This window comes from Canis lupus, chromosome 38, assembly GCF_011100685.1.
Source record: "Canis lupus familiaris isolate Mischka breed German Shepherd chromosome 38, alternate assembly UU_Cfam_GSD_1.0, whole genome shotgun sequence".
Lineage (NCBI taxonomy): Eukaryota > Metazoa > Chordata > Mammalia > Carnivora > Canidae > Canis > Canis lupus.
The window spans coordinates 18,565,133-18,591,355 of record NC_049259.1 but is presented as its reverse complement, the minus strand read 5'-3'; the positions used below and the strand labels follow the sequence as shown (position 1 = coordinate 18,591,355).

Below are 26,223 nucleotides of genomic sequence, written 5' to 3'. Positions count from 1 at the left end.
GGGTCCCACTGACTTCTGTGTGGTCTATGTGGATTTTGCATCATACCGTCTCCCCCGGGTGACCGCATGTCTCACACTAAGCCAAAGAAAGGTAAGATTTCTCTATTCAAGGCCTTTGGGACAGAGGGGATGATCAATAAAACATAACCCACAACACAGCCTGAGTTAGGTTCCTTCTAAATTTACCAGCTTTCCAATCCACTAAGCAAATATGTATTGAGCACAGGAGGTGGGCAAGAGGCTCGGGTCAAGTGCAGGAAGGGATGCAGAAAGACAAGACCGCCTGCAGCTCCGGGCTTTGAAGTCAGGGCCACCAAGAATTTTAAAAAATTGATTTGTAGCATGAAAACACACATGAGATGGGGAGAATTCTCTCTCTCTCTCCCCTCCCTCTTCTTATACAAGGCTAAGACAAGACATCTAGAACTTGCCCCCAGTGTTTTGCTTCGTTTTAGTGTCATACCATGGTTCTCAGCTCCAGATGTCTACCTGGGAGCTTCGGGAAAACACCGATGCCACGGCTCCACACCCAGGAATTTTGAGGGTCTGAGGGCCATCGGTACTGCTATTTCTCTAGGGTTACCAGGCAATGGTAATGTGCAGCGAAGGGCTAAGATTCGCCAGTTTGGCAGGAAAAACAGCGCTTTGGAGTCCCACGGAGCTGGGATGGACTCCCAGTCTGCCCTGATGGGCTACATGGCTTCAGAGAAGTTACTTAGCTTCCTCCACCCTGTTTCCTTATCTGTAAAATGTGCCTAGTAAGGCCTAGGTTACAGAGTCACTGGCGGGATTAGATCACGTAACACCGAAAAATCCCTATCGCGGTGCCCGATACATAGTAGGGACTCTATGGCTGCTGGCTCTTATCATTCCAATAAAATCTGGTTAATCAAGACAAGAATTTTTTGAGTCTTTCTTATAAGCCCACATTCTACTCTGTGCTAGGAAATCTTTTTTTTTTTAAGATTTTTAATTTTTTTATTCATGAGAGACAGAGAGAGGCAGAGACACAGGCAGAGGGAGAAGCAGGCTCCCTGTGGGGAGCCCGATGCGGACTCGATCCCGGGATCCCAGGATCATGGCCTGAGCCGAAGACAGATGCTCGACCGCTGAGCCACCCGGGCGTCCCTGTGCTAGGAATTCTGCAGGAAGTGAGCCCACATTCACCAAAGGTGTTAAATGACTCCATTTCTTGGTGGGGTGGGGGTCGGAAAACTAATGCTGTCATACTACTAGGTTAGCATTACTTCAGATGTGGGACATATGTAGATATGTACTGGTTTTTAAGAAATAGGTTGAGGGGGTTTCTGTTGGTGTAATTTCTAGGTGACAACTCTTTTCAAGTGCTTCAGTGGAAGAGATGTCACCACTTAAATCCACCCTTGAGACGGAAGCATTGTAGGTCTGGTGACCCCAGAGAAAGAACGCTCTGGTTGCCCGAGGCTCTGTCCCAAATCCTCAGATGGACAAGAAAAGGTATGGGAATGAGGAGGAGGCCACCACCCCTTGAGCCTCAAGAGCCCCTCACTCACCTTCCCCTCCCACTGCCGTGTCCCATGGGACCAGCCTCGCCACCTGCAGCCCGCAGAGGACACGGGACAGCAAGCACTGTTAATGCTACTGGTAGCACTGCCCCCTATAGAAGGCTTGCTTGGTGCTCACAACAACCCTATGAGGTCATCTACTCTTCAGATGAGCTTACCAGGCCTTAGAGTGGTTTATTCATGTGTGTTCATTCAGAAATACTAAGGGGATACAGAAAGGAGGATGGCAGGTACTGCCTCGAGGGACTGGCCACTGATGAGACTAAGTCAGCTGGGATTGTTTAGGAAGGAAAGACCCCAAACAACTGAAATTAGGGAAGACTTCCTGAAGGAGGTGGCATTTGAGCTAGGACTTGACCCAAAGTGGGTAAGACTTGGATGGGCTGCTGATGGGCTAAAGGCTCTGAGAGCTAAGGACACCCCCTCCCAACCCCGGGGGAAGCCCAGGGGTTCATGGAGAGTGTAGATGGGTGGGAGACGAGGCTGGGGGGGGGGGGCGGGGGGCCATGTCACAGCCCAAGGCCTGACTGTCTGGCTACGGAGAGTGGATTTAATCTTGGGGAGCAAGTCAGAGCAGCCACTGGAAGTTTCGGGCTGAGGAATACAGCTCTTGGAACTCTGCCCCAGGGAGGTAAGCAAGGCAGCGGCAGGAGGGGAGCCTGGAGGAGACCCGGAGGCTGGCTGGGGATCTTCCCAGGCTCACAGGCTGGAGCAAGGACACTGGGCTCCCAGGTCATTCCTCCTTCATGGGAAGGTCTGTCTGGCGTGGCAGGGGACGCTCAGAGGCCCTGGCCTAGCAGCTTCCTGGCCACCCCCGCAGTGAGGGGCCCTCACTCTCCCAGGGGGGAGCCAGCAGCCCCTCCCCACCCCTTCTCCCCATGGGCCAGGCAGCAGGATGGAGGGGCTGCTGCTCCCCTCTCCACCGGCCTCTCTGCAGGTGGGGGGCCACGGGCTCCCAGCACAGGTTGAGGCGACAAGAGGCAGCCGCCTGAGTGTGAACCCATTAGCTGCCTGGCCCCGAGCCTCCGAGCCCGGCTGTCTTGTTCCATTAGAAGCAGCTCAGCAGAATCGAGCACTTTCAGAGCGGGGGATGCACCAGGCGGCTGGCCGCTCCCTGAGAACAGGGGGAGACACACTTGACTGGCCTGGCTTCCATCTGCAGACTCCCAGCCAGGGGCCAAATGCTCCCTGAATGCCCTGGAGCCATCACGGAACATCAGGTCCCACATTTCTGAGCTGCTTTTAGCCAAAATTATTCCACTGGATGCAGATACATGGCCGGCCTGCCAGGCCGCAGGCAGTCGCTCCTTTTCCAGGGAGTGGACTCTGGAGAGCGGCGTTCCTTTAGTCCCTTCAGGGTCTGGGCCATGAGGAGTAAGGAGCCAGGACCCACCCCCACCCCCACCCCACTGGGCAGAGAGGAGCCCTGGGTTCTGGTGGACACCTGCTGCTTCCTCCCCCCATGAGCTTGGCCAGGTCACTGCATTTGAGACAACGTTTCCTGGTCGACAGACTAGATCAGTGGCTCTTCCAACTGGGAGTGTGCGGGTGGCAGGGGAGGGCCAACAAGAAGGCTTCAGATCTGCCCTGAGTTCGGGATCCCTGGGTGGCTCAGCGGTTGAGCATCTGCCTTTGGCTTAGGGCGTGATCCTGGGGTCCTGGGATCGAGTCCCACATCGGGCTCCTTGCATGGAGCCTGCTTCTCCCTCTGCCTCGCTCATGGATAAATAAATAAAAATCTTAAAAAAAAAAAAAAAAAAAGATCTGCCCTGAGTTCAACCAAACCTGTTTGTCGCTGACACAACACCTTCCAAACGTGCTTTCTCTCTTGGAGAAAAGACTTTAATGGCTTAACTTTTTAAAATCATTAAACAAGATGATCTTTAAGGTCTGTTCCAGCTCGGACATTTGTAATTTTTTATTACTTATGTATTCTCTACAATAATCTGCAAGAATAGTAAGTCGGTTATCAATCACTACCTGGGCAGGAACTTTCAGGGACAGAACCCGGGTCAGGCAGCTGGGTTCAGGAGGCAGGGGGCATTCTAGGGCCTTGCAGGGCTTGCTTCTGAGTCCAGGCAACTGACATCACACACACACACACACACACACACACACACACACACACAAAGTCAGGAAAATGTGGCCTAGATCATTTTGTCTGAAAGTCACATAAATATCTTCCCAATTATATATTTGGTGTTTCTGGAATTTACTCCCTCCACTCAGATACTCCCCAGAGCAGAGCCTGATTCTTACTTTTTTTTTTTTTTTTTTTAAATCTCCAGGGCTTGGTTCAATGAACGCTTATTGAAATGAACTTCTCTCGAACCTCTCAGCAAGAGTGCACCAGAATCAACGGTCACACGGGGGTAGAGTCTCAATCACTGAGGTGCCTCATATCACCTGGGGATAATAACAATCCTATCACCACCTTAGTGCCATAGAGCCCTTGAGAAGTGATTTTTCAAATCCCTAGTTCCTTTAATATTCCTACCTATCACTTCAGGGTAACCCGGGAAAAGCACGTTCCTCCGAAATACAGAAAGGGGAACTGAGATACCTGGATGCCCAAGTGGTTTGCAAAAAGGTTACACAGTCCCCGCCTCCACGGTATCGGTCCGGCTCTCTTTACTCCTCAAGAATGAAAATCCAACAAGAGCAAAAGAGAGAAGCTCAAACACCAGAAGGGCAGAGCAGGGAACGGGAGACACTCACTGCCTGCAGCTGCCTCACCACCACAGCCCCCTCCCCTCGCCCCAAAACTGTACTTACCCTGGACCCAGGTCACAGGAGGAGCATGCTTCCCTCCTGAGACCCCCTCGGACCCATCCTGGGTGAGGAAGACAGGATGCAGAGAGACCGTCTGTCCAGATGGTTCAGAGTCCAACTCACCTCAGCTAACACCTAGGGTACTAGACGTCCCGTGTCATCTGGTTAATCGGGCAAAATGTTTCTGCCGTGTGGCTCCAGAGCCCGAGCCCACGACACTGTGCGGTGTCCAGGGCTGCTGAGCTTCCCCAGAGCTTGGCAAGCTTAATATAGCTCCCAGAGTGAAACTTGGCCTCGGCCTCTGCACACAGCCCAGTTGGCCAGGACCAAAGCTTTCAGCTGACCTTTCAACCCCAATCCCTCTGTACAGACATATGGTCCAGGAATAGCGGCCCTGCCACTCGCACGGCTAGGAAGCTGAGTTTATTGGCTAGGTTTGGCTCAATCAGACCCGAGCATGGTTGCTAAAAGCAGCCTTGAAAAATGGTGCCTTGCCCACTCCCCACCCACAAGCCCTGTCACTGTCTATCACCTCACCCTGTCTTATTGCTTCATGGATAGAATGACTGCTGTTTGAAACCACCTTGTTCGTTCGTTTGGTGTCTGTCTGTCTTGCCTGCTACAGTGTCACTGCCACGAGAGTGAAGACCTTAGCCACCTTACTCCGCACTTATCCCCAGAACCTAGGATGGTGGCAAGTACCGCCAGATGCATAGTAGGGCCTTCTTAAATAATTAGATGAGTGAACGTGAGCACCCGCGCAGGAGTCTACTTTCAGCCCAGAAAGTCCACGTTTCCTTCTGTCTCTGGCCTGTTGGCTCCGACCTGCCTTTCTGGGGGTCCATTCCCATGAAGAACATGGATCAACAAACCTCTTCGGGGCCTCACATTCTGAAGCGTATGTGTCACCGGCTCTGACAATGACAGTAGGTGACAGTGGCATAAATACGTGTCCATCCCCAGGGCCACCTGGTCCCCACTCCTCTGGGTGGTCACACACTCTCAAGAAACACACGTCTGGGAAGTTGAGAGGTCCCTTTTTCCTGTTCCCTTTGGCTTGGCCCTCATACCTACCATAGCCCATGTGCCACTGCCACAAAATTTACCTGCAGGAAGTGCCATGCTGCCCCCCCCCCCCCCGAGACTCTTCAGGAGCACTGATGAGTCACCTTCTCTAATCCTTGGCAGCCAGTGGAGGATCCTGGGGCCACCGATTGAGTCAACACACGCCACAGCAGCAAGTGAATGCAGCATCATGAACACAGCATGGGGGGGGGGCAGGACACTTGGGTGTGAACCCCAGCTCTGCTGTCCACTGACTGTGTGCAGCTGGACATGTCACTTGAGCTCACTGAGCCCCTGCTACTTCATTTGTGGGAAGAGGATGACGTAGACAGATTTAGTGGTTCTCAGCTAGGCTTTTACCGGCTCCACAAGGACCAAAATATGGGGTGGGGGAGAAATGTGCACCCTAAAGAAGGTCCTACAGGTGAAACCATCAGATTACAAATTGGGGTTAAAAGGGCCAGCCAAAGGTGACCCATTTGCTGGGCCTATGCAATGCTTTCAAAGCTTCCCATCCGAATGGCTTCAAGGGAAGGGGACAGACAGCTCCCTGCAGGGCCCCACCAGCCCTGCCGATTTATGTGCGCCTCACTCGCCCACCTCTGCTGCCTGCCTGCTCCGGTTCCTGCAATCCCACACTCGATGACCCCCAAGGTCTTTTCCAGATTCTCAAATCCCTGGATCGGTAGATCTCTGAAGCCCTTGCTGGCTCTAAAGTTCTGTAACTGCAGGTGACTTTGCTTTCAAACCCTGTGTGCATGAAGCTCTTGAAAGGGACAGTCTAGGGATGGTCTCTGAAGTTCTCCCTGTTGTAGAAAGAAACCCTGGCACAAAGGGATTCTTGCCTCTTCTCCCAAACTATAAATTCCAAGGAGGCTACAGGACCTACTAATTCTGCCTCTGGGTGTGCTGGTGGTTGGGGCGGGATGGTGCCGGCCCAAAACTGAGATTCCCATATGTGAGGGAGGAGAACACAGTAGATGGGATTATTGTTCCTAACTCTGTGGAATCTCCCGCTAAAACAGGCCCGGCCTAGTTCCCTGCCCCGCCAATGCTGGGGTCAGCCATACCATTTTCTTAGTGGGCATGATGTGAACAGAGACTTCACTGTACCCTACTGATGTGGCTTTGATTTTGCACTCCTGTGACACACCATGAGAAAAGCGTGTCCCGACTAGCTGTTGCTCCTTCAGTCTGGGACACGAGGAGCAGACCGGCCCCCCAGCCTGCAGCCTCATCCAGCTCCCCCACCACCTGCTGAAGTAGAGCCATCCTAGCTGACGTAAATTTGTGAGCGAGGGGGGAAAAAACGTGTTTTTGTGCAGACCATGACAATTTAAGGACGGTTCCACAGCATCATTACAGCAACAGCTGACCAGCACAAGAAAGGAAAGTTGATGATCTCACTGCGACATTGCCGGGAGGAAGTAAAAGGCAACTGGCCACTGTACAGGGTCCTCGGAGCAGCAGTGCAAGGTCCCCCGTGCACACACCACCTGCCCTCTGTCGGAGCAGAAGCAGTAGGGGTTAGGTAAGGTTTCCTTCCGGAGTTTCCAGTCTTTCTCTTGGAGACCACCTACAGGTAACACAGACTGCCATGTTCTAGATTCATCCATGTGCCACACCTGCCTATTTCCCCTCTCTCAGCTATAAGTTCCTGGAGGGCAAAGCCCACCGTTCCCATCATTTCCGGATCCTCTGAGCCTGGAGTAGAGCACCAGGCACTTCATGGACTCCATAAACACTCATTGTTGAATTGCAAAGAACAGAGGGGGCCTGTCCCCAGGATGACAAACAGCCCTCAGAATCAGCGAGCTCACTGCCAGGGCTGAACCATTAAAACACAGGGGCGGCCTCTGGGCCGTAGGCTTCTGGCCCTGGGGTGTTGTCGGTGCTCTGGGCTGCTCGGCCTGGGGACACACTCGGTGAATTTGGCAAGTACACGTTAAACACCTGCCAAGCGCGGGCTTGGCTCCAGGAGCAGCCTGGGAGACACTGTGTAGGGATGCCGGGAAGTCCCGCGAGAGCAAGGGCACTTACCTGGGGAGTTGGGTGGAGCAGAGGGAAGTCCCTGAGAGCAAGGGCACCTACCTGGGAGGTGGGCGGGGCAGAGGGAAGTCCAGCGAGAGCAAGGACACCTACCTGGGAGCTGGGCGGGGCGACCAGGTTGATTCCTGGAGGTGCTGCCAGGGCTCCCGAGGGCGGGCCCATGGCAGACGTGATGACTCGATATGGAGAGCCCAGGGCATTGAGGGGGGGCCCCACTGCACTCAGAGTCCGCGGGGCACTCACTGGTGTGTCCGTGTAGCTGGGGTGGCTGTCCATGGGCTTCCCAGTGGACAAGGCTGCCGACGGGCTCATGGACGTGGAGCCGGAGTGGCCGGGGGAGCCTGTAAGGAGAAGAGCATAGGTGAGGGGAGCCTGGGCCCCAGGATGGCCCCTGTGAGGATGGAGGCCTCCCTTCCTTCTGCCACACCCCGTACCTGTGAACCCAAGGTGCTCACACCCCACGCTGAGCTGGCAGGATAAAGGCAAGTGAGGGACAGACAGAGAGAGAGCCTCTTAGGGCCACAGGCGTCCATGGTGTTTAGGTTCTCGGCTGCCCGCCTTAGAATCTACCTTGGCCTGGGTCACATGGACAGCCGGGGCCGCAGGGGGCACAGCCCATGAGCCCCAGGGCATCGGCGACGTGGCCTGGCCCAGCCAGACAGCGAAGGGGACTCAAGTCCAAACTCGCATGTGCAAGTGGAGGGAGCAGGTGCAGGGCTGCTCCAGAATTCCGGGTTTCACATCCATACTGCTCGGAGAGTTGGGGCAGGGCTGAGCCTGAAAGTCGGGAGAAATTCCTTCACTCACATGCAATGAACATTTACTAAGATGCAGGTACGATTCCAGGTGCCAGGGATCCTGGAGCCCAAAAGGACACAGTTCCTGCCGTCAGGGGTCACGTTCCAGCATGGTAAGGCAGGCGGGTGGGGTGGGGTGCAGGTGCAGGCAGAGGCTGTTGTCATACCCTTGACTGCCCGGATCTTTTGCAGCTCTGGGCCCATTCACGTTCCTTCCCTGCCTGTCTTCACACCATGGGGCTTTATCAGCACTCAGGGAAGAAGACTCAGGAGGCCTGGCCACAGCTTAAGGGCCGCAGAGGCCCAGGAAGGCCGGTGCAGACAGGCCTGTCCAGACTGTTCCCGCCTCCAGACACAGGGAGCCGTGGTCGCAGGTGTCCAAGGAACAGGCCCTGGGCACATGGTCGTCTGGTACCATTTCTCCCACGTAAGTTAACTCCAAGGTCCCTTATGGTCAGCCGCAGCTCAAGATGACAGAGAAGGAGGGCGCCCCACCATCCTTGCAGGGGCCCGGCATGAACATTCTCTCCAGAAGGGAGAAGCTATGAACCTCAGCATGTGTAGCAGCAAAGCAGAGACTGGAAGCTCAACAGGGCAGTGCTGCTCCCCTGCGTGGTTCCCTGTTCATTCGGGGAGTACCTGCTACATGCACGGTGCTGTCCTAACTCTCGGGAGACAACAGGGGTCATTAAGGGTGGTGTTGGGAGCAGAATCGGGGGAGGGACGTGCTCCCTTTGAATGCTGGGGAGGAGCACAGTGCCTCGGAAGTAGAACTGTGGAGCTATTCTTGTTTTTTTTTTAATAATAAATTTATTTTTTATTGGTGTTCAATTTGCCAACATACAGAATAACCCCAGTGCTCATCCCGTCAAGTGCCCCCCTCAGTGCCTGTCACCCAGTCACCCCCACCCCCCGCCCTCCTCCCCTTCCACCACTCCTAGTTCGTTTCCCAGAGTTAGGAATCTCTCATGTTCTGTCTCCCTTTCTGATATTTCCTACCCATTTCTTCTCCCTTCCCCTCTATTCCCTTTCACTATTATTTATATTTCCCAAATGAATGAGACCATATAATGTTTGTCCTTCTCTGATTGACTTATTTCACTCAGCATCATACCCTCTCCAGTTCCATCCAAGTTGAAGCAAATGGGGGGGGGTATTCTTGTTTAATTATTGAGACATAGGTAATAGTAGACACACAACACCGTATTTTAGGTGTACCACATAATGATTTGATATTTGTATATGTGGCAAAAATGATCACCACAGATAAGACTCGTTAACACACATCAGCACACACAGTGAGAAATTTCTTTCCTTGTGATGACAACTTTCAAGATCTACTCTCAGCAACTTTCAAACGTACAAGACCGTGTTATCGACTACAGTCACCACGCTGTCATTACGTCCCAGGGATGTACTTATGACTCGAAGTTTGTACCTTTTGATTCCCTTTCCCCATTTCTCCCACCCCCATCCCTGCCTCTGGCAACCACCAATCTGTTCTCTGGATCTATGAGCTCGAGGTATGATTATTATTATCACCAATATTATTATCAGACTTCACAGAAGTGAGATCACACAGTATTTGTCTTTCCCTGTCTTAGTTCACTTAGCACAGCCCCCTAAGGTCCATCCGTGTGGTCACAAATGAAAAGACCTCATTCTTTCTTATGGCAAAATAGTGTCCCATCTCATATATATCCGTTATCCATTCAACGATGGACAGTTAGGTTGCTTGCACAGCTCGGCTATTGCAAATAATGCTACAATGAACGTGGAGGTGCGTTTTTGGCTTTTTGTGTGTGTGGGGGGTGTTTTCTCTATGCAACTACTCCTTTTTTTTTTTTTTTAAGATTTATTTATGGGGCTTCCGTGTGGCTCAGTCCGTTAAGCTTCTGCCTTCAACTCAGGTCATGATCCGGAGGTCCTGGGACTGAGCCCTGCATCTGGCTCCCTGCTCCGCTCAGTGGGGAGTCTGCTTCTCCCTCTGCCTCTGCTTCTCCCCCTGCTCATCCTCCCTCTCTCATTATCTCTCTATTGCTTACTGTTTCTCCCTCTCTCTCTCTCTCTCTCTCTCTCTCTCTCTCTCTCGGTGAGGGGAGGGGAGGGGCAAAGGGAGAGAGAGAATCTCAAGCTGAGTCCTCTGAGTGCAGAGCCCTTTGCTGGGCTCAATCTCACGAACCTGAGATCATGGCCTGAACCAAAATCAAGAGTCAGACACTTAATGCACTGAGCCACCCAGGTGCTCCTCTCTGTGCAGCTACTTTTAAACATAAATATTCCACTGGGAAAATGTCAACCTAGAGTTTCTCTTGAGTTGCTGCTAACGTGGTTAAGGATTCCCCGTGGAGAGAACTGTCACTGCCACAGTCAAGGAAGCTCTGACCCTCCATCATCCTACCCAGGAGTTTCCATCTATCAGGGACAATTGTCTTATAAACGGATAAATCCCTAATCACCTGTTCTAAGTAGCACGACTGAGGATGAACCACGTTCTGTGGGTCCGCAGAGAAGTGCCAAAGGGGTTCGCATGAACGGGTCAGCCACTTACCACGTGTCCTGAGTAGCATTAGGCAAATTCCATACACTAACTCACTTCATCCTGACAGTTAAGCCTGTGAGGATCATTTTAGCCTTTTAAAAAGATGAGGAAACTCATGCTCAGCCTCACCCCCATGCTGCTCCCTGTTCAAGATGATTTGCCCTCCCTTCCATTTCTAGCAAGTTCTAACTCATCCTCCCAGGTCTAACACAAGTGTCACCTCCTCCAGGAAGCCTTCCCTGATGTTGATGTCCTTTTCCGTTTTCTAACAACAGTCTGGGCCTGCTCATATCTTCGCACTTATTATACTGTGTCACCATATTGATTGATTTCCCCATCTTTTCCATTGACCTGGGAGAAGGGAGGAAGGTGTCCGTTCTTGCTTCCCCGCCCCCAGCGTGGTACCTGGCGCTTGCCTGGCTGTTTAAGTGACAGAGCTTAGATTCCAACTGTCAATCTGAAGCCCACGCTCTCCCCTGCGTGTGCTGTCAAGGACAGCAAGGATGATTTGGAGAGCCATCACATCACAGCGTACACGATGACTCAATTATGGAGGGATCTCAAGCTGAAAGTTTATCTGAAGGAGAAAGGGCAGCTTCCAAGAACCGGAGCCAGAAACACCAAAAATCCTCCCAGATGGCCACTGATGGGAAAGGACAATTTTAGACTCTTCTGAGGCCCTGGAAGGCTGTGACATTTAAAGAGGCCAATGTATATCTTGAGCCTGTTCCTAAGATAACGTGTGACAGGTGAGCGGGGAGCCGTGCTCTCCGCCGAGACACTGGCCACCCCGCCCCCACAGCCCGGCCACCCGAAGGGAATCGATGTTCCCTTCCGCTCCAGCTTTCCAGACACAGACCAAAGGACCCTGCTATCCTCCTTCACGTGGATCGCAGAGAGCCTGCGCCCTGCCCGTCTGTACCCCAACAGCAGGCCCGGAGCTGGGGGGACACACAGGGACCAGACTCTGCATCACACATTCATCAACCCAAGAGTTCCTGGGGTGTGGAACCTGCGACACGGTGGTAAGGGACATTTTAGGCCATATGTGAAGTGACAAACTCTTGAAAAACATATTAATAGTTCTTTTTTTTAATAGTTCTATAATTATTTTTACTGTTTCCTTCTATTTATAGCAAGTGACTGGGCTTCTATTTTTGCGTTGAGATTACCTTTCTAAAAATAGCTATTTAAGTTTTCAAAATGAGAGTAAGGGCACCTGGGTGGCTCAGTCAGTTGAGCATCTGACTCTTGATTTCGGCTCAGGTCATGATCTCAGGATTGTAAGATCCAGCCCTGCATCGGGCTCCCCACTCAGGGGAGTCTGCTTGAGATTCTCTCTCTCTCTCCCTCGGTCTCTCCTCCTGCTCTCTCTCTCTCTCTCTCCAAAATAAATAAACGGGCACTTGGGTGGTTCAGTCATTTAAGCATCTGCCTTCGGCTCAGCTCATGATCCCGGGATCCTGGAATCAAGCCTCGCATTGGATTCCCTGCTCAGTGGGGAGCCTGCTTCTCCCTCTCCCTCTGCTGCTCACCCTGCTTGTGCTCTCTCTCAAATACATAAATAAAATCCCAAAAATAAATAAACAAATGTTTGAAAAAAAAATAAATTGACCTAGGACAAAGTAAGTACAAGGACCTCAATATGTAGGACACTTGGGAATAGGGACATGTAAAGGGATGATGTATAAGAGGAACACTGACCTGCACAAAAACATAGAAACACGGACTTTGGGGAACTCACAAGTTGTCCCAAGAATAAAAGAAGATGATGTGAGGGTGACTGAAATTAAAAGTGCACTGTTTTTATTGATAATAATAATGAGGACAGTCAAAATAGGCCTCGGCTGCTCAGTGAGGAGCATAGCATGGCTGAGACAGGATGAAACAGACTTAAAGCTTGCTTTGCAATGGCCCTACCATGCGGTTTGCTTCTGCTGAGTCAGTGATGCAGAAGAGGTGGGCTACTTTATAACCACACTTCAGAGAATAAAATAAAATTCAGAAAGACTGATACAGCTGACACAATTGCATGTTGGTTCTGTGTCTCTCCCATGACCCACTGGTTCTCAGACATGAAAGCTTTGCTTTTAGAAAAGGTGGGAATCAGTGCCTCTAATGATGGAAGTGTTTCCCAATGGGAAGTGAACCTGTCCTCCAAAGAGACCACAGAGCGTCAGACCCACAGATGGCCCTTTCATCACCTTCCCTCTCTCTCTTTTTTAATTAATTAATTAATTATTTTTTAAAAAGATTTTATTTATTTATTCATGAGAGACACAGAGAGAGAGGCAGAGACATAGGCAGAGGGAGAAGCAGGCTCCATGCAGGGAGCCCAATGTGGGACTCAAACCCAGGTCTCCAGGATCACGCCCTGGGCTGAAGGCAGGTGCTAAACCACTGAGCCACCCAGGGATTCCCCCCTCTTTCCTCTTTTTCTCAAAGCCATGTTGGAGCCATAGCCAGGACCAAAAGGTACACACGTTTTTTTCCAGAAACCCGGTTTCTAGTCTAGATCCAAGGTCAAGGTATCCTCCAGTGCTTCCCTCTTGTTCCTACAGCCCCATCCTCCCTGGTCTCTGCACCTCAGCAGCCTTGCTCCATCCCTGACCCTACATCCTCTTAATCCTCTTTAGCCATAGCCGGACTGTGCCCGCTGCCAGATGCCTGGGAGATGCACAAACCCTCCACTCCGCAGAGTCGATTCTCTTTATTCAGGCAGTGATTTGTTTAAATAAAAAGTAACTCATCTAATGGGAAATGGCTAGTGGGCTCTCTTTTCTTCTCTCCTGGCAACATACTTAAGAAAAGTCTTTCATATTTCCGGGCCTCATTCTGCTCAGGGGTCTCCGAGACCCCTCCCACTACCACTCCATGAACATGGATGAGGATGCGGCCCACTGAGGTCTCAAAGAAGCAGCGCCAGTCACAGCAATCTGGCATGGGTGTGAGTCTGGACCCCTTTCCGAGGGGCCCCTGGTCCTTGGCAGCTGGACCTTGTTAGACCTTCGTTCTGTTTGGGACGCTGAGTGTCACCAGCAGTCAAGCTGTCTGGGAATCTGCAGGGCGCCCACACCAGCATGATTCCTCACGTCTATGTGTGCATCAAGGCACTGCGGCGGCCCAGCCAAACACAAGACTGAAGCCACAAAATCCTAGGTTGGATTCGAGGCTCCACCTCCTTCCAGTCACGTAGACTTGAGCAAGGAATGTGACCCTCGAACTGCAGTTCCCCACCCAAAGTGGGGACACACGTGCCTACCTCAGTGGCCTGCTGAGAGCACCTGAAAGCACAGGCCCCATGGTGGCAGGTGCAATAATTTACTGTTCTGTAATTGTTGTGAGCAAGGCACTGTGTGTGGCCTGAATGCCATTGGAGAAGATCGTGTACGTCGAGGGCTTAGACCAAGCCAGGCCTGTGGTAAATGCTCTATCGAGGAAAGTCGTCGCCACACACTGGTACGGACATACCAGTTGTTTATAATATTGAGTTGTCTGAATCGGCTAGTACAGCCACTGCTCTGAGCCCGGAGTGCCCCTCCGTCATCCCAGCTACTCCACCCTCCTAGGATCGCCCAGGTCTCCCCATAGCCCAGCCTGGCACAAAGAGGTCCCTCCACGTGACCCCCCCCCGACCCCCCCCCCCCCGGCTATCTGCTGTCTTCCTGGTTGTCACATACTTTTAATTTCCACTTGCCGTGAACGGTCACCATCATGGTACCCAGCACTGAGCCTGGAACTTGGCAGATGCTCAAAAAGTACCTGACGACAAGACAGGATCAGAGATGGGATAATTTTTTGTTGATTAACGTGTATGACGATAGGGAGTTGATCAATAGAAATTACTTGCATAAGAAGTCTACAGCCCTGCTGTTTACCAAAGTGAAAATCTCTGAGTAACAAATTGCATGTGCATGTTGAGGGGGTACTTGTTGAGAAAGAGAAGCCCGGGTACTCAGAACTACAGAATTCTTACCAAAGTGAGGAGGTTGCCTAGCAACCTCATCCTCAGCCAATGAAAGGAAAATGTCAAGCATGAGTCTTTCTGACTGGCCAGACAAGGGAGCAAATGGCTCGGTGTTTCCACCCCTTTCTGCTGTGCCAGGGTAGTTCGCTGGCCTAACAAGCCTCTCCTGCACGGAGTGGAAACTTGTCATGAATCTTGATACTGGGTCGTACCCACCCACAGGGAAGGGGACAGAAGTAGAGACATGCTATTCCAGAGAGGCAGGACTCTTGTGAGGTCTAGGGAGCACCACAGGGCTCCATCCCATTCAACTCTCTCCCCCGGAGACACCATCGCACATCCAAGCCTGTCTGCTTGTCTCCACTGGAGGGACCTGGTGCATGAGCCCCAGCATCAGAGAGTAGTCCGACACCTGGCTTGTTCTTCCTTTAAAAAAATATTTTTTTTTTATTATTTACAGAGAGAGTGCATGGGGGGGAGGTATAGAGGCCGAGGAAGAGACTCTCCAGCAGATTCCCTACTGAGCTCGGAGCTGGATCCCAGGACCCTGAGATCATGAACTGAGCCAAAATCAAGAGTCGGATGCTGAACCGATGAGCACCCCTGGCTGGTCATTCCCAGTCTAAGGGACCCCTACTCCCACATCCTTTCCCAGCTTGGCTCCAAACACACAGGCAGGCTGAGGCCCGCCACAGGAAGGCACTTTAACTGATGCTTCAATCGTCGCCTCCTCCCATGACTAACAACAACAGCTCAACATTGGCTGAGCGACTGCCGAGTGAAGACCAGCTCCGGTTCTCAGCACTTGACATATATTGACACGTCCTGCACCCACAAGCCCCATTAAGGCCGGCATGCTGCTCTCCACTGTGCAGATGCAGGGACTGGGGGCCAGGGATGTTGGAGACACTGCCCAAGGGAACACCACTCGTGAATGGGACCAGCGGCCTCTGAATGGAGCAACCAAGGCAGCCGATGTGGGTTTTGCCCCAGCCCCACCACGGGAAGGACTCCGCTCTGCGACTCCTCCCAGCAGCACAGGACAGCTCCCTGCCTCCCCCGACCCAACCCAACATGAGACCTCCCTCTGGATCTTGACCTTCGCACTTCCTTTCTTTTTGTTTTTTAAAGTTTTTTTTTTTTTTTTTTTTAAGAATCTCTACGCCAGCATGGTGCTCGAACTCACAACCCCAAGATCAGAGTCGCAGGCTCTAGGCTCTGAGCCAGCCAGATTCTCCCACCCCCGGCGCTGTCTGCTGAGGACGCAACCCATCCTGACTCTGGCCCCTCACAGTTCCAGGCTGGCCAGGGCGCCCATTGTCGGGGTCCCAGCTCAGCCCGACCTCTTCCTCTACCTCCTTCGGTAGAAGGGGCACTCGGACGCCCGGTGCTAGTCCACATTTCTTACACGTGGGTCACGACCTGCATGTTCAAAAGCACCTACACTCGGGACACCTGGGTGGCTCAGCGATTGAGCATCTGCCTTTGGCTCCAGGCGTGATCCCAGGGTCCTGGGATCGAGTCCCGCATCGGGCTCCCCATGGGGCGCCTGCTTCTCCCTCTGCCTATGTGTCTCATGAATAAATAAATAAAATCTTAAACAAACAAACAAACAAAAAAGCACCTACACTTAAACCTCAGGGCTTCACGGCCACCCTGACATGGGACAGGAAGGACGGGCACAGCACTCTGCATGTTAACAGGTGCCAACCTCAAGTGGGGAGACGCTGAACTCAGTGCGGGGGGGAATGAGGAGCAGAGGTGGAAGCCACATTTTTTTTTTGATAAGAAGAGTCCTCTGCTACCAAAGCACTTTCTGGCTTTCTAGATGGGGAAAACCAAAGGAACGTGATATGCAAGGGGAGTGTGTGGGAGAAGGGGCTCAGCACCCGGGGCCCCTCAGCAACATGTGGGAACCTGTAGATGAGCAGCCCACAGGTTGCCTGCAGCTGGCCATCCTTTCAGGGGCGCCCAGGGCAGCTCTCCTGCTTCCTGCCCTGAAGGAGGGGAGGGCTCAGAGGCTGCTCCGCAGGAGGTATGGGGCTGCCTCTTGGGGTGCTAGGCCTGCTAGGCTGAGGGGGGAGAGCACAGGGGCATCCCTCTCTCCTCCCCTCTCTCCCCCCTCCCCACACCCAGCCCCTCCCACACCCCCCTCCCCTAAAATCTGCAGTGATGGAGGTAGTGAAAAGCAGGCAAAGATTGATAATCAGCCTCATTATTACCAGCATTATATATAATTATAGCAAAACCTTACTCATTTCGATCAATTGAGAGGAAAAAAATCAGTCTAAATCCGTGACAAGTTGGCAGATTACTTTTAAATTACAATTTTATTACTCCTAAGTAACACACGTGAAGAGTTTGTGTTTCGAGTACCACAAGCTAATGGTTATTAAGTGGAGATTTTATAAAATCTGCTTTAAAAGACTCTTTTGTAATTAACTCCCCGTTAATATGCTAATGATGCTCCTACCAGGCTTTTTAAATTGCTTCAAAACAGATGTAACTTAAATAGGGCAACACTTCTAAGATGCTATTTGCTCCACAAACCTTTTTTTTTTTTTTTGGTTGTTTTGTTTTGTTTTGTTTTGTTTTTTTGGTGAATGAGCAAATACAAACTAGTTCATAGCAGGACCGATTTAATCAAACCTTTCCAAATGAGATAGGTCATAAATTATTAAGGCCACATTGCTTGGGGTTAGAAACCAGACTTCTAGGATTTGAAGAACTACCTTATTTTAGAGAAGAGAAAACAATCCCACAGAGGTTGCACGACTTGCTCAAGGCCACACATGGTCAGGACAGAGACACTGGGTCTTCTGGCTCCCAGGCTCCAGGACATTCCACATTCCACGAACCGTCTCACTCACACAAAACGCTTCCCAACTATAATGCTATTTATTCCCATGTCAGCTATTGGTTCAGCCAGTCAAAAAAAAAAAAAATATATATATATATCCGTTGAGTGCCTACTATGTCCCAGACCCCAGACTAGGCGCTCTGGAGAGAGGGGTCCCTCCTGGGGGGCCGGTGCCTGTTTCACGTAAGCATCAAACTGACTCACAGTAATCGCCAGGGCAGAAATGATCCCCATTAGGGAGATTTAGAAAAAACAGGTTCAGAATGATAAAGTGACCTTTCTAAGCGCCCCTTGTGAATTGTTACAGACCTAGAATCTGAGTCGAGCCTAGCACTATTTTTTCTTAACCTTCCTGCATATAATTAATGGCATTTTGCTTGCGTCCCACCTTTCCCACCCAGGACCACATTATCCGCCTTGACGGTATGGGCGGATATTGTGCTGTGTCTGTGGCCTAAGAGGTACTCCACGATCCTGAGGCAGGGGTGACACTCATAAGGGACACCGTCTGCCCCTTCAAGCCACGTTCATATACTGGGCACACCATGTACCCGTGGATCCACCAAGGCAATGCCAACAAGTGTCTCAGGCATTAGCTAAGGGTGCCCCCACCTCACCTCTTGTCCCTAAAGTCCTTGAACATCAATCCTGTCCACATCCAGCTCTTGAACCCGTGATCTCAATCCCTTTTCCCGTCTCTCTGGACTTCTTGTTCAGATATGCTCTCTCTGACCTCTAAATATGGACAGCCTTCTTCTTTTTTTTTTAAGATTTTATTTTATTTATTCATGAGAGAGGCAAAGACACAGGCAGAGGGAGAAGCAGGCTCCCTGCAGGGAACCCGATGCCTCGATCCCAGGACCCCGGGGTCGCGCCCTGAGCCGAAGGCAGATGCTCATCCGCTGAGCCTCCCAGGTGCCCCTAAATATGGACAGTCTTCTGAAGACTGCAGATCATCTTAAAATGCAGTGAACAACATCCCTAGTGCGGTGTTATCATTAGGTGATGCACATAGGATCATTTGTTCTCAGGTTCTAAACACCTAAATTCCTGGGACCCATTCACCTATCCCCAGGCCCAAAAAACATTTCTAGAAATAATTCATCTCCAAATGTTATGCAGACGTCAGAGCTTGTAACTAGTTTATCATCCCTTCAGGATAAGGGATGGGTCCTCGTTCTCGGGGTCCTGCACAACCCTTGCACAAGCCAGATACTTAGTCAATGTGTGCCGAACAACTGATTGGCACTCCCAGACAGTCTAGAATATTCTCTCCCAGCGCATGACCTCTAATCTTTGCTCTGCTCCCCTCGTCGCTGGGATGAGAAAGCACAGACACCAGGAGCCCCAAACTCTCCAAGAGACTGCTTCCCCGTGACACGAGTGACCAGCAAACGAGGGATGAAGGAGACCCCGAGTCACAGAATGGAAAGCCAGGCAAGCCAGCCGAGAAGAAACATCCCAACATAGGCGTTAGGCACTTTCTCGGCCACTCCTCTGACTTCTTGTAAATGCTTTCTGAATTAAAGATCACAAGCTTTTCCATCTTTTAAGTTCAGATGTTGAATTCTGAAATCCCATCAGGAATTTGAGCTTGATTTTGAACCCAGAGACTTCCTGTCTTTCCTCTTTCTCTCTTAATCAGAAGATCTGATAAAGGCAGCAGGGGGCTCCAGGTTGTTCAGTGACTCATCAAAGTCACTGGCCCAGGGCCAGGGTCTCCTGAAGCCTGGAAGGGTTGCAGGTCCCAGGTCCCAGCTCTCTTTCTGCCAGATCTCCTGAGTGCCTGCCCTAGAGTGATTTGTTGAAACAGAACTTCCTGTAACAGGCACAGAATCCACGTCTCACTTTGCTTTGTCAGCATCTCTGGGTGCGCCATCTGAGGCTTTAACAACAGGCACACCTCCCCTAAGAACCATCTACATACAAAATTCTAGCTGAATTTAGAACTGTAGTCTCTAAATTTCCTGAAATGGGGAAAGGGATCTTTTACCGTGTGTTTACAGCAGCCCAGGCTTTATTTTATTAAATCCCTACACCAGGGTGCTCCTGGGTGGCTCCGTGGTTGAGCATCTGCCTTGGGCCCAGGGTGTGATCCTGGAGTTCTGGGATCTAGTCCCACGTCGGGCTCCCTGCATGGAGGCTGCTTCTCCCTCTGCCTGTGTCTCTGCCTCTCTCTGTGTGTGTGTGTGTGTTTCTCATGAATAAATAAATAAAATCTTAAAATAAAATGAAATAAAAATAAATAAATCCCTAACCGTAGAAGGCTAACACTGACCCTGCGTGGTGGAGAGTATTGAGTTATTTGAGGGCTCTCTGAGGCTCCCCGCACCATCTCCTCCTCCTGCCTCCCCAGCTGGCCCCTCAGGGGGTTCTGGAGAGTCCAGTCTGAAGATCACAAGCAGCTGCAGATCCTGGGCAAGCCACACCTGCTTCCCCAAGTGTCCTCAACTGAAACTAGGGGGTCACCCCCATGGCCCGTAGGCCCCTCTGTCTAGCTCTGAAGACTCAGCTCTGTGGCAGGGAAGCCGGCTGTTCAGAGCCAACGACAGGAACCACTGTCAACTGGAAACCACTCAGAAATGGTAATAAACCTTCTCCAGAATGACCCCCGAGCGGTCCACAAACACCCAGATGCAGGGCATCCCTGTGCCTCCTTTTCTGCTGCTTTAGTTACGGTTCCTCTCCCCCCAACGACAGGATTATCGAGCGGTTGCAATGGAGACCCTATAGCCAGCAAAGACTCAGATGTTTACTATCCGGTTCTGCAGAGAAAGAGCTTGCCAATTCCCACCCTGGAATGTAAAACTGGGTTCCACGGATTAGAATAAAGTGGGACCCATCTGGCAAAGTTTTTGGGTTTTGTTTCCTAAGGACCTTTGAGTACCTGGTGCCCTGCCCCCACCCCCACCCCCTGGTCATTTTATTCATTTGCAATTACGTACATCCAAAAAATTACGTACATCCAAAAAATCCCTAAGAAAGTTGTAGAAGAGCACAGAGCAAGCACTGAATATGTTAGTTGCAGTTCTTACACAGAATTCACCAATTTGTGGCAGATCTGGGACTCTGTTCCCCCTGCACCCCACTCCCTCTCTCCCCTACCCCCCTGCAAGCAGCAGGCACAGCACAGGGCTTCACACAGCAGCCCCGGCCCCTGCCTGGGTTAGGATCCTGGGTCTGCTCCTTACCAGCTGGGTGTCTTGAGCAGGTTACTAAACCTCCTCGTGGCTCTACATTCTCATCTGTAAAATGGGAATAAGAGTAGCACCTTCCCTCCAGGGACCCTTGAGAATATTAAATGGGACGGTTCTTGCAATGCCCGTGGAAGAGGGTTTGGCACCCAGTAGGTGCCTCAGGCACATTAGCTACTAGTTGCACTCTTAGTGATGATCGCTGAGCCAGGACCTAGATCGATCCCACAAGAACCGCCCAAACCCAGGCATTCCAGAAAATAAACTTTACATTCCCTGGGCCTCTGAGTCTTCTCCTTTCAAATAAGAGAAAATCGCAACTTCCTCTGGGAGCCGCTGGCATCCCGGCCACCCAACTCTGGTGGCGAAGTTCTCTGCAGATACAGAAGCAACATAATGAGGGGAAGGAAGAGGTGGAGAATTTAGATTTAGTCTTTGCACAATTTCTTCCCCCAGTTCCTACCCAGCTCTCTGTCTCCTGGTAAGATTGTAAATGTTTCAGAAAAATAGTTTACACTAAATATGTTCCTTCCTAAATCTCATAAACAGTTACTCCTTCCCACATAAACCCTAACCACTTACGTCCATGGTAGGTCCCAATTAGCCACCCACACATTGGCGGAGGGGAAAAATATGTTCTGGCGCACACATCCGTGTACACACACACACACACACGCAGATCTGCTCCCACATCCACACACACCCTCCTCTTGCCCCCCATCCGTACACACATGCTTGTGTGCACTCGTACCTCGAGCTCAGCCCTCCCCCAACCCCCCATCCCGCCAGCTATTCCTGGGTAAAAAAGCAGAGCTTTCTACACAAATGTCAGGGTCAGCTGCACAGGACTCTTGCAGAGCAGTAGGCCTCCAGGAGAAGCACCAATTAATGCTCCAGAGTCCCTTGCTCCCAAGCGAGCGGCTGCTGAGCTCTCTCGTGTTTTAATTCCTCAATGGCCAGGCCACCTGTCTGCAGCCACTGGGGATTAGGGCTCTTGCACCCCAGCAAGGGGTGCGCTGCTCCCCACGGCTTGCCGCCCTGGAGCAAGTGCATGGCCCACAGGAGTCCCGAGAGGCAGCCCAGTGGAGCAGGGATTCTGGGACCGGACTGCCTGGGTTCAAATCCTGGCCGGGGCCACTCTAGTCACCATAACGTCACACGTTACTTCACTGCGCGGTGCCTCAGCTTCCTCGTCTCTAAAAGGAGTAGGGTAATCGTGGCACCGGTGCGTCCTCAGAGGGGCGTCACTAGCCGAGGGTGCAAAGTGCTCCCAGGGGTAGCTGGCCCCCGAGAAAGCGTGGCAGCGGGCTCATTAACCGACATGCGAGACCCCCGCCCCCCCTCCTGATCTCTGTTCTCACCCTGAGGATTACCGCACAATTGGATGGGGGGAATTACAGGCTTTGTTTTGCCATCTTCTTAGAGGCAGCAACTGTCTCATCCTGGCAAACAAATCTCTTACTGAGCAGCTGGCAAAGCCAGGACTTGGCAGAGAAGGAGAGAAGGGTTCTCCGTTCATCACATGGCAGGGCCGGGAGCTGGGAGACGGAGCACCTCGGTGAGACCACTGCCACCCAGGCAGCCACCACCCCCTCGCCCATCTCACCGTCCCTTGGTCATGGATGGGACGGTGATCTCACCTGCGCTAAGCACGGCCCTAGACGCAGCCCCCAGGGGTTAGTTCCCAAGGGTGACTGCACATCCCTGGGGGGATTCTCAGGAGCCCCCTGGGGTTCCATTTGCTGATATATCAAGAGGTGGGGGGCAGGCACCCCCACCCCGTGCGGAGGCCGCCGCCGACAGCCACTCCGGTCCTGGGGTCTGGCCTGTTCCTGTGGGAGGCGGGGGGACGGTCCTCCCTCACCACCCAGTTCACAGACAGACCTCCCTCTCACCCAGCCGTGTCCTCTGGCTCAGTGTTTCAGCAGCCTCTTCACTGGCGCACGCAAACAAAATGGAAAACATCCACAGGCCTAAACAAGATAATTACTCTCCTCCCTCGGGAACAAGGAAGAGTCGCGTCAGAGGGAGACACTCAAACAACCTGGTGGCCCCTCTGCCTCCGGGTCCCCCACGTTACATCAACCTACTGTCTCCCCACAGCCGCGCTCTTGTGTTTCCGCTTGTCCGAACCCTAATTACACCAAATACCAGGGCTCCCCCAATTCTGAGGCTCTAAACCAGCAAAGTGTGTGGGTCTTTGTGGCTCCCATTTGATTTCCCCCGATTCTTAATTCATTACCCTCCAGTAATGTCTGATTTTTAAATCAATTTGCGTGTTAATGGTTGAGCAAAATGGAGGGGATGGAAATACTAACTTTGATTAAGTACCAAACATGTGGCCACTAAAGTAGCTGCTTCTTCAATGTTAGCACATTTAATTCTCAAGACAAGACTCTGAGGATGAGATTATCAACTCCATCTTAGAGGTGAAGGCACTGGGGCTCAGAGAGGTTCAGTATCTTGCCTAAGGGCACACAGCTAGGACGTGAACCACTCAGTTCTCTCTCTCTCTTCTCTCTCTCTCTCTCTCTCATGCTCTTTCACTAGATCAGATTGAAGGAGTACTATTAGAAGTTTGGGTCGGGGGCTTTTCTGGGAGGGGTCTCCCATTCAGCCCCACATAGCCTTGGAGTGCTCCCTGCCTCCCTTGAGGACTCAGTTTCTACTCATAAAATGAGAGGCCCAAGATGCTCCTCGAGGTCCCTTAGGAGGCTAACATTCCGGGATTCCAGAAGGCAGCCCTCGCTGAATTTGGGGCTAGACCCTTCTTCATCCAGTCTTTCTCTAGCTCTTTCAACCCTGCTCTTCACTCCCACTGTCTTAGAGGGTCTCCATGGCATTCATGAAGCGATGACCTCACAGAACTCCTGAGGCTCTTGAAGACAAACACATTTCTCAGACCTCACGCAACTGAATTCAGAGGGAAAAGGAAAAACTGCCTGGGTTGTGAATGGGACCAAGATGGGAGCTGAGAAGGCCTTTCACACCCAGGACCCAGCTATAAACTGGAGATCAGATGTCCCGGTCACAGGCTTGGCCACCACTCTCACTGGGTCATGCCATGAGACTGGCCCCAATAACTTAAACATCACCTCTTCCAGGAACCCATCCATGGCCCCCTCCTTCTTGTGTCCCAGCAACAGCTTCCTCCTGCACCCCCGGGGAGCACACAGCCCCAACCAGGACGATGCGTTGGTGCAATAAGCCTACACTGTCCAAGGGGCAGAGACCGTGTCTCATTCACATCTGTCTTCCCAGAACCTAATACCACGCTTGGCTCACAGAAACTACCCTGAATGAATGAGCAAGCCCCCGGGCCCAATGCCTCCGGGCCGGGGCCACCTGCAATGTCCACCTTGCAATGTCCCTGCACGCCTCACAGAGGGTTTTGCCCAGCAAAGTAGGCGAGCTTTACTCCCAAGCCCTCCGATGAATCGCTGATCTGTCCACACAGGGGGTCGGGAGAGCAGGGACTTTTCCGTTCTCAAGACCCAACAAGAATTTCTGCTTTGTCCTGTCTGCCAGCATCCACAGCGCAAAAGCTCCTCTTTGGCTCCCAGGAACACAAGCTACATGCCACCAGCTGACAAGTGAGAGGCCAGTTGGTCAGCTGTTGGTTCCATTTATTCAAAGCTGGACGACTGAACTGCTTCTGCCACTGAATCGTGGGAGCCTTAGGGTGCCTGTCAGGCAGCCCCTGCAAAGTGTGCCCGTCTGCCCTGCCTGGCTTGGGGATGTGGGGAGGGGGGGATGTGGACCTTCAGCTGAGTGCAGACCCCTGCCCCAGAGCCACCCCTCAGACTGGAAATGCAGGCAGAGACCCTGGTGGTGGACTTGGGGGCTGCAGCAGGGAGGGGGCGCCAGGCTAGGAGCAAATCAAAAGGGAAGACAACAGAGGAAGGAAAACGCGGTGGCAAATTCAAGCGCTCTGTTTTCTCTTAAAAAAAAAAAAAATCCGATTACGGGGGGGATCTGCTTTGAAATAAAACAAGCATGCCCTTGTTACTGAGTGTCCCGGGGAGTCTTCATAGAGAGGCAAAACCCTTTTCCATCACATTTTCTTTTTTCTCATTACAAGTTGGATAATAGGTTCATCAGAGTAATTCCCTTTGACTCTTCCACTTTGCACACCCACACAAACACGCCGGGTTCTAACAATGGATATCTGGGTATCTTCTCCTGGGGCAGGTGGGTTTGAAGGCGCCCCCGAGTGTCTGCACGCCCTGTCTCTGCGCTCCCTCCGGCCCGGTGCGCACGGTCCTCGCCCCCGACCCGGCCCCTCGCCCTCCCTCTCCCCTGCACGCGCAGACACACACTAGGATGCATCTAAACGTGCGTGCCCTCCTCCGGGTTCAGCAGCGTCCCGGGCCCCGTGGCGCGGTGCCCTCCTGCTGCGGCCCCTCCAGGCAGGTCCACCTCCCCCCTGCGCCCCCGGGGCAGCCCGCGCGCCGGACTTACCGCCAAAGCCCGTGGGAAACTTCATGAAGTGCGAATAATTCCCGTACATGGTTCCTCCTCAGTTCATGTTCCTCCCTCCCCAGTGTTCCGAGGAGCGCGGCCTCCCGGGCTCCCGAGCGCGCAGCCGGGGCGGCCTTCAACTTGGGCTAACGCGAGCGGTCATCGCTCCCCCGCCGCCCGGGCAGCTCGGGCTGGGCCAGCCCTCCGGGATTAGTCTGGAATCTGCCCCTCGCTCGGAGCGGCCACATAGCGCGTCCGGGCGGCGCGGCAGCTGGTGCCTGTCAGTAACCGCGCACCGCGCCGCCGCCGCCGCGCCCCACGGCGCACGGGCTCCTGTTGCTGCTCGGCGGCACTCGGGCTCCTGTTGCTGCTCGGCGGCACTCGGGGCTGGGCCGCCGCGTGCGCTCCCGGGCTCCGCGCCTCCGCCCCCCTCCCCGCCCCGGGGCTCTGCTCTCCCGGGCCCCCGATGGCGGCGGGGAGGCAGAGCTGGGGGCGGGGGCCTCCTCCTCCTCCTCCTCCTCGACGTGCACCCACAGTCGTGGGGGGGGGGTTCGGAGAATGCATTCTTTTTTCCCCTCCAGGCTCCTCCTCCGGAGGGTGCACCGCACTTGGCATTTGATCTTGGAGGGCCCAGAGAGATGTGGGAGCCTCCATCCCCAGCTGCAGAAACCAGAGCCCCCCTTGGATTTGGGGTGGGCCTCTCCTGCTCTGGCGGAGGGGGGGGGGGCTACATACGCATATGTCTGCCCTCCCAGCAGTGGCAGCCGGACAGGTGTGCTTGGGAGCCACGGCCCATTCACAGGGACGGCGGACCAGGAGGGAGGCCGCGTTGGCTCCCCGTGGTGCTGGTCATTGGATGGAGGGATGCATCCACCTTATACACCTTATACACCACGGCCACCCCATCTGGCCACTTGCTCAGAAAGCACCACTCGGTCCTCACTGAACCAGAGACTCTCGTGGGTGAAACCC

The 26,223-nt window shown here is 52.7% G+C and overlaps 1 protein-coding gene across 6 annotated transcripts in view; it reads right to left on the bottom strand.

Moving 5' to 3' along the window:
- The window catches only part of RXRG (retinoid X receptor gamma), a 45,227-nt gene extending 19,599 nt beyond the window's left edge, over positions 1-25,628 (bottom strand). For 2 of the 6 annotated variants that reach the window (XM_038586222.1, XM_038586221.1), the window contains exons 1-2: positions 14,450-14,723; positions 7,524-7,771 (exon numbers count right to left, since the gene is read on the bottom strand). In XM_038586222.1, coding sequence (XP_038442150.1) covers positions 7,524-7,771; positions 14,450-14,621 — 420 coding nt within the window. In that variant the 5' untranslated portion in view covers positions 14,622-14,723. Of the gene's footprint in view, positions 1-4,319; positions 4,589-7,523; positions 7,772-14,449; positions 14,724-25,251 lie in introns of those variants that run through there. The other 4 variants (XM_038586223.1, XM_038586224.1, XM_038586226.1 and 1 more) reach the window with 4 other exon arrangements.
- Between the last annotated feature and the right edge of the window lie 595 nt (positions 25,629-26,223).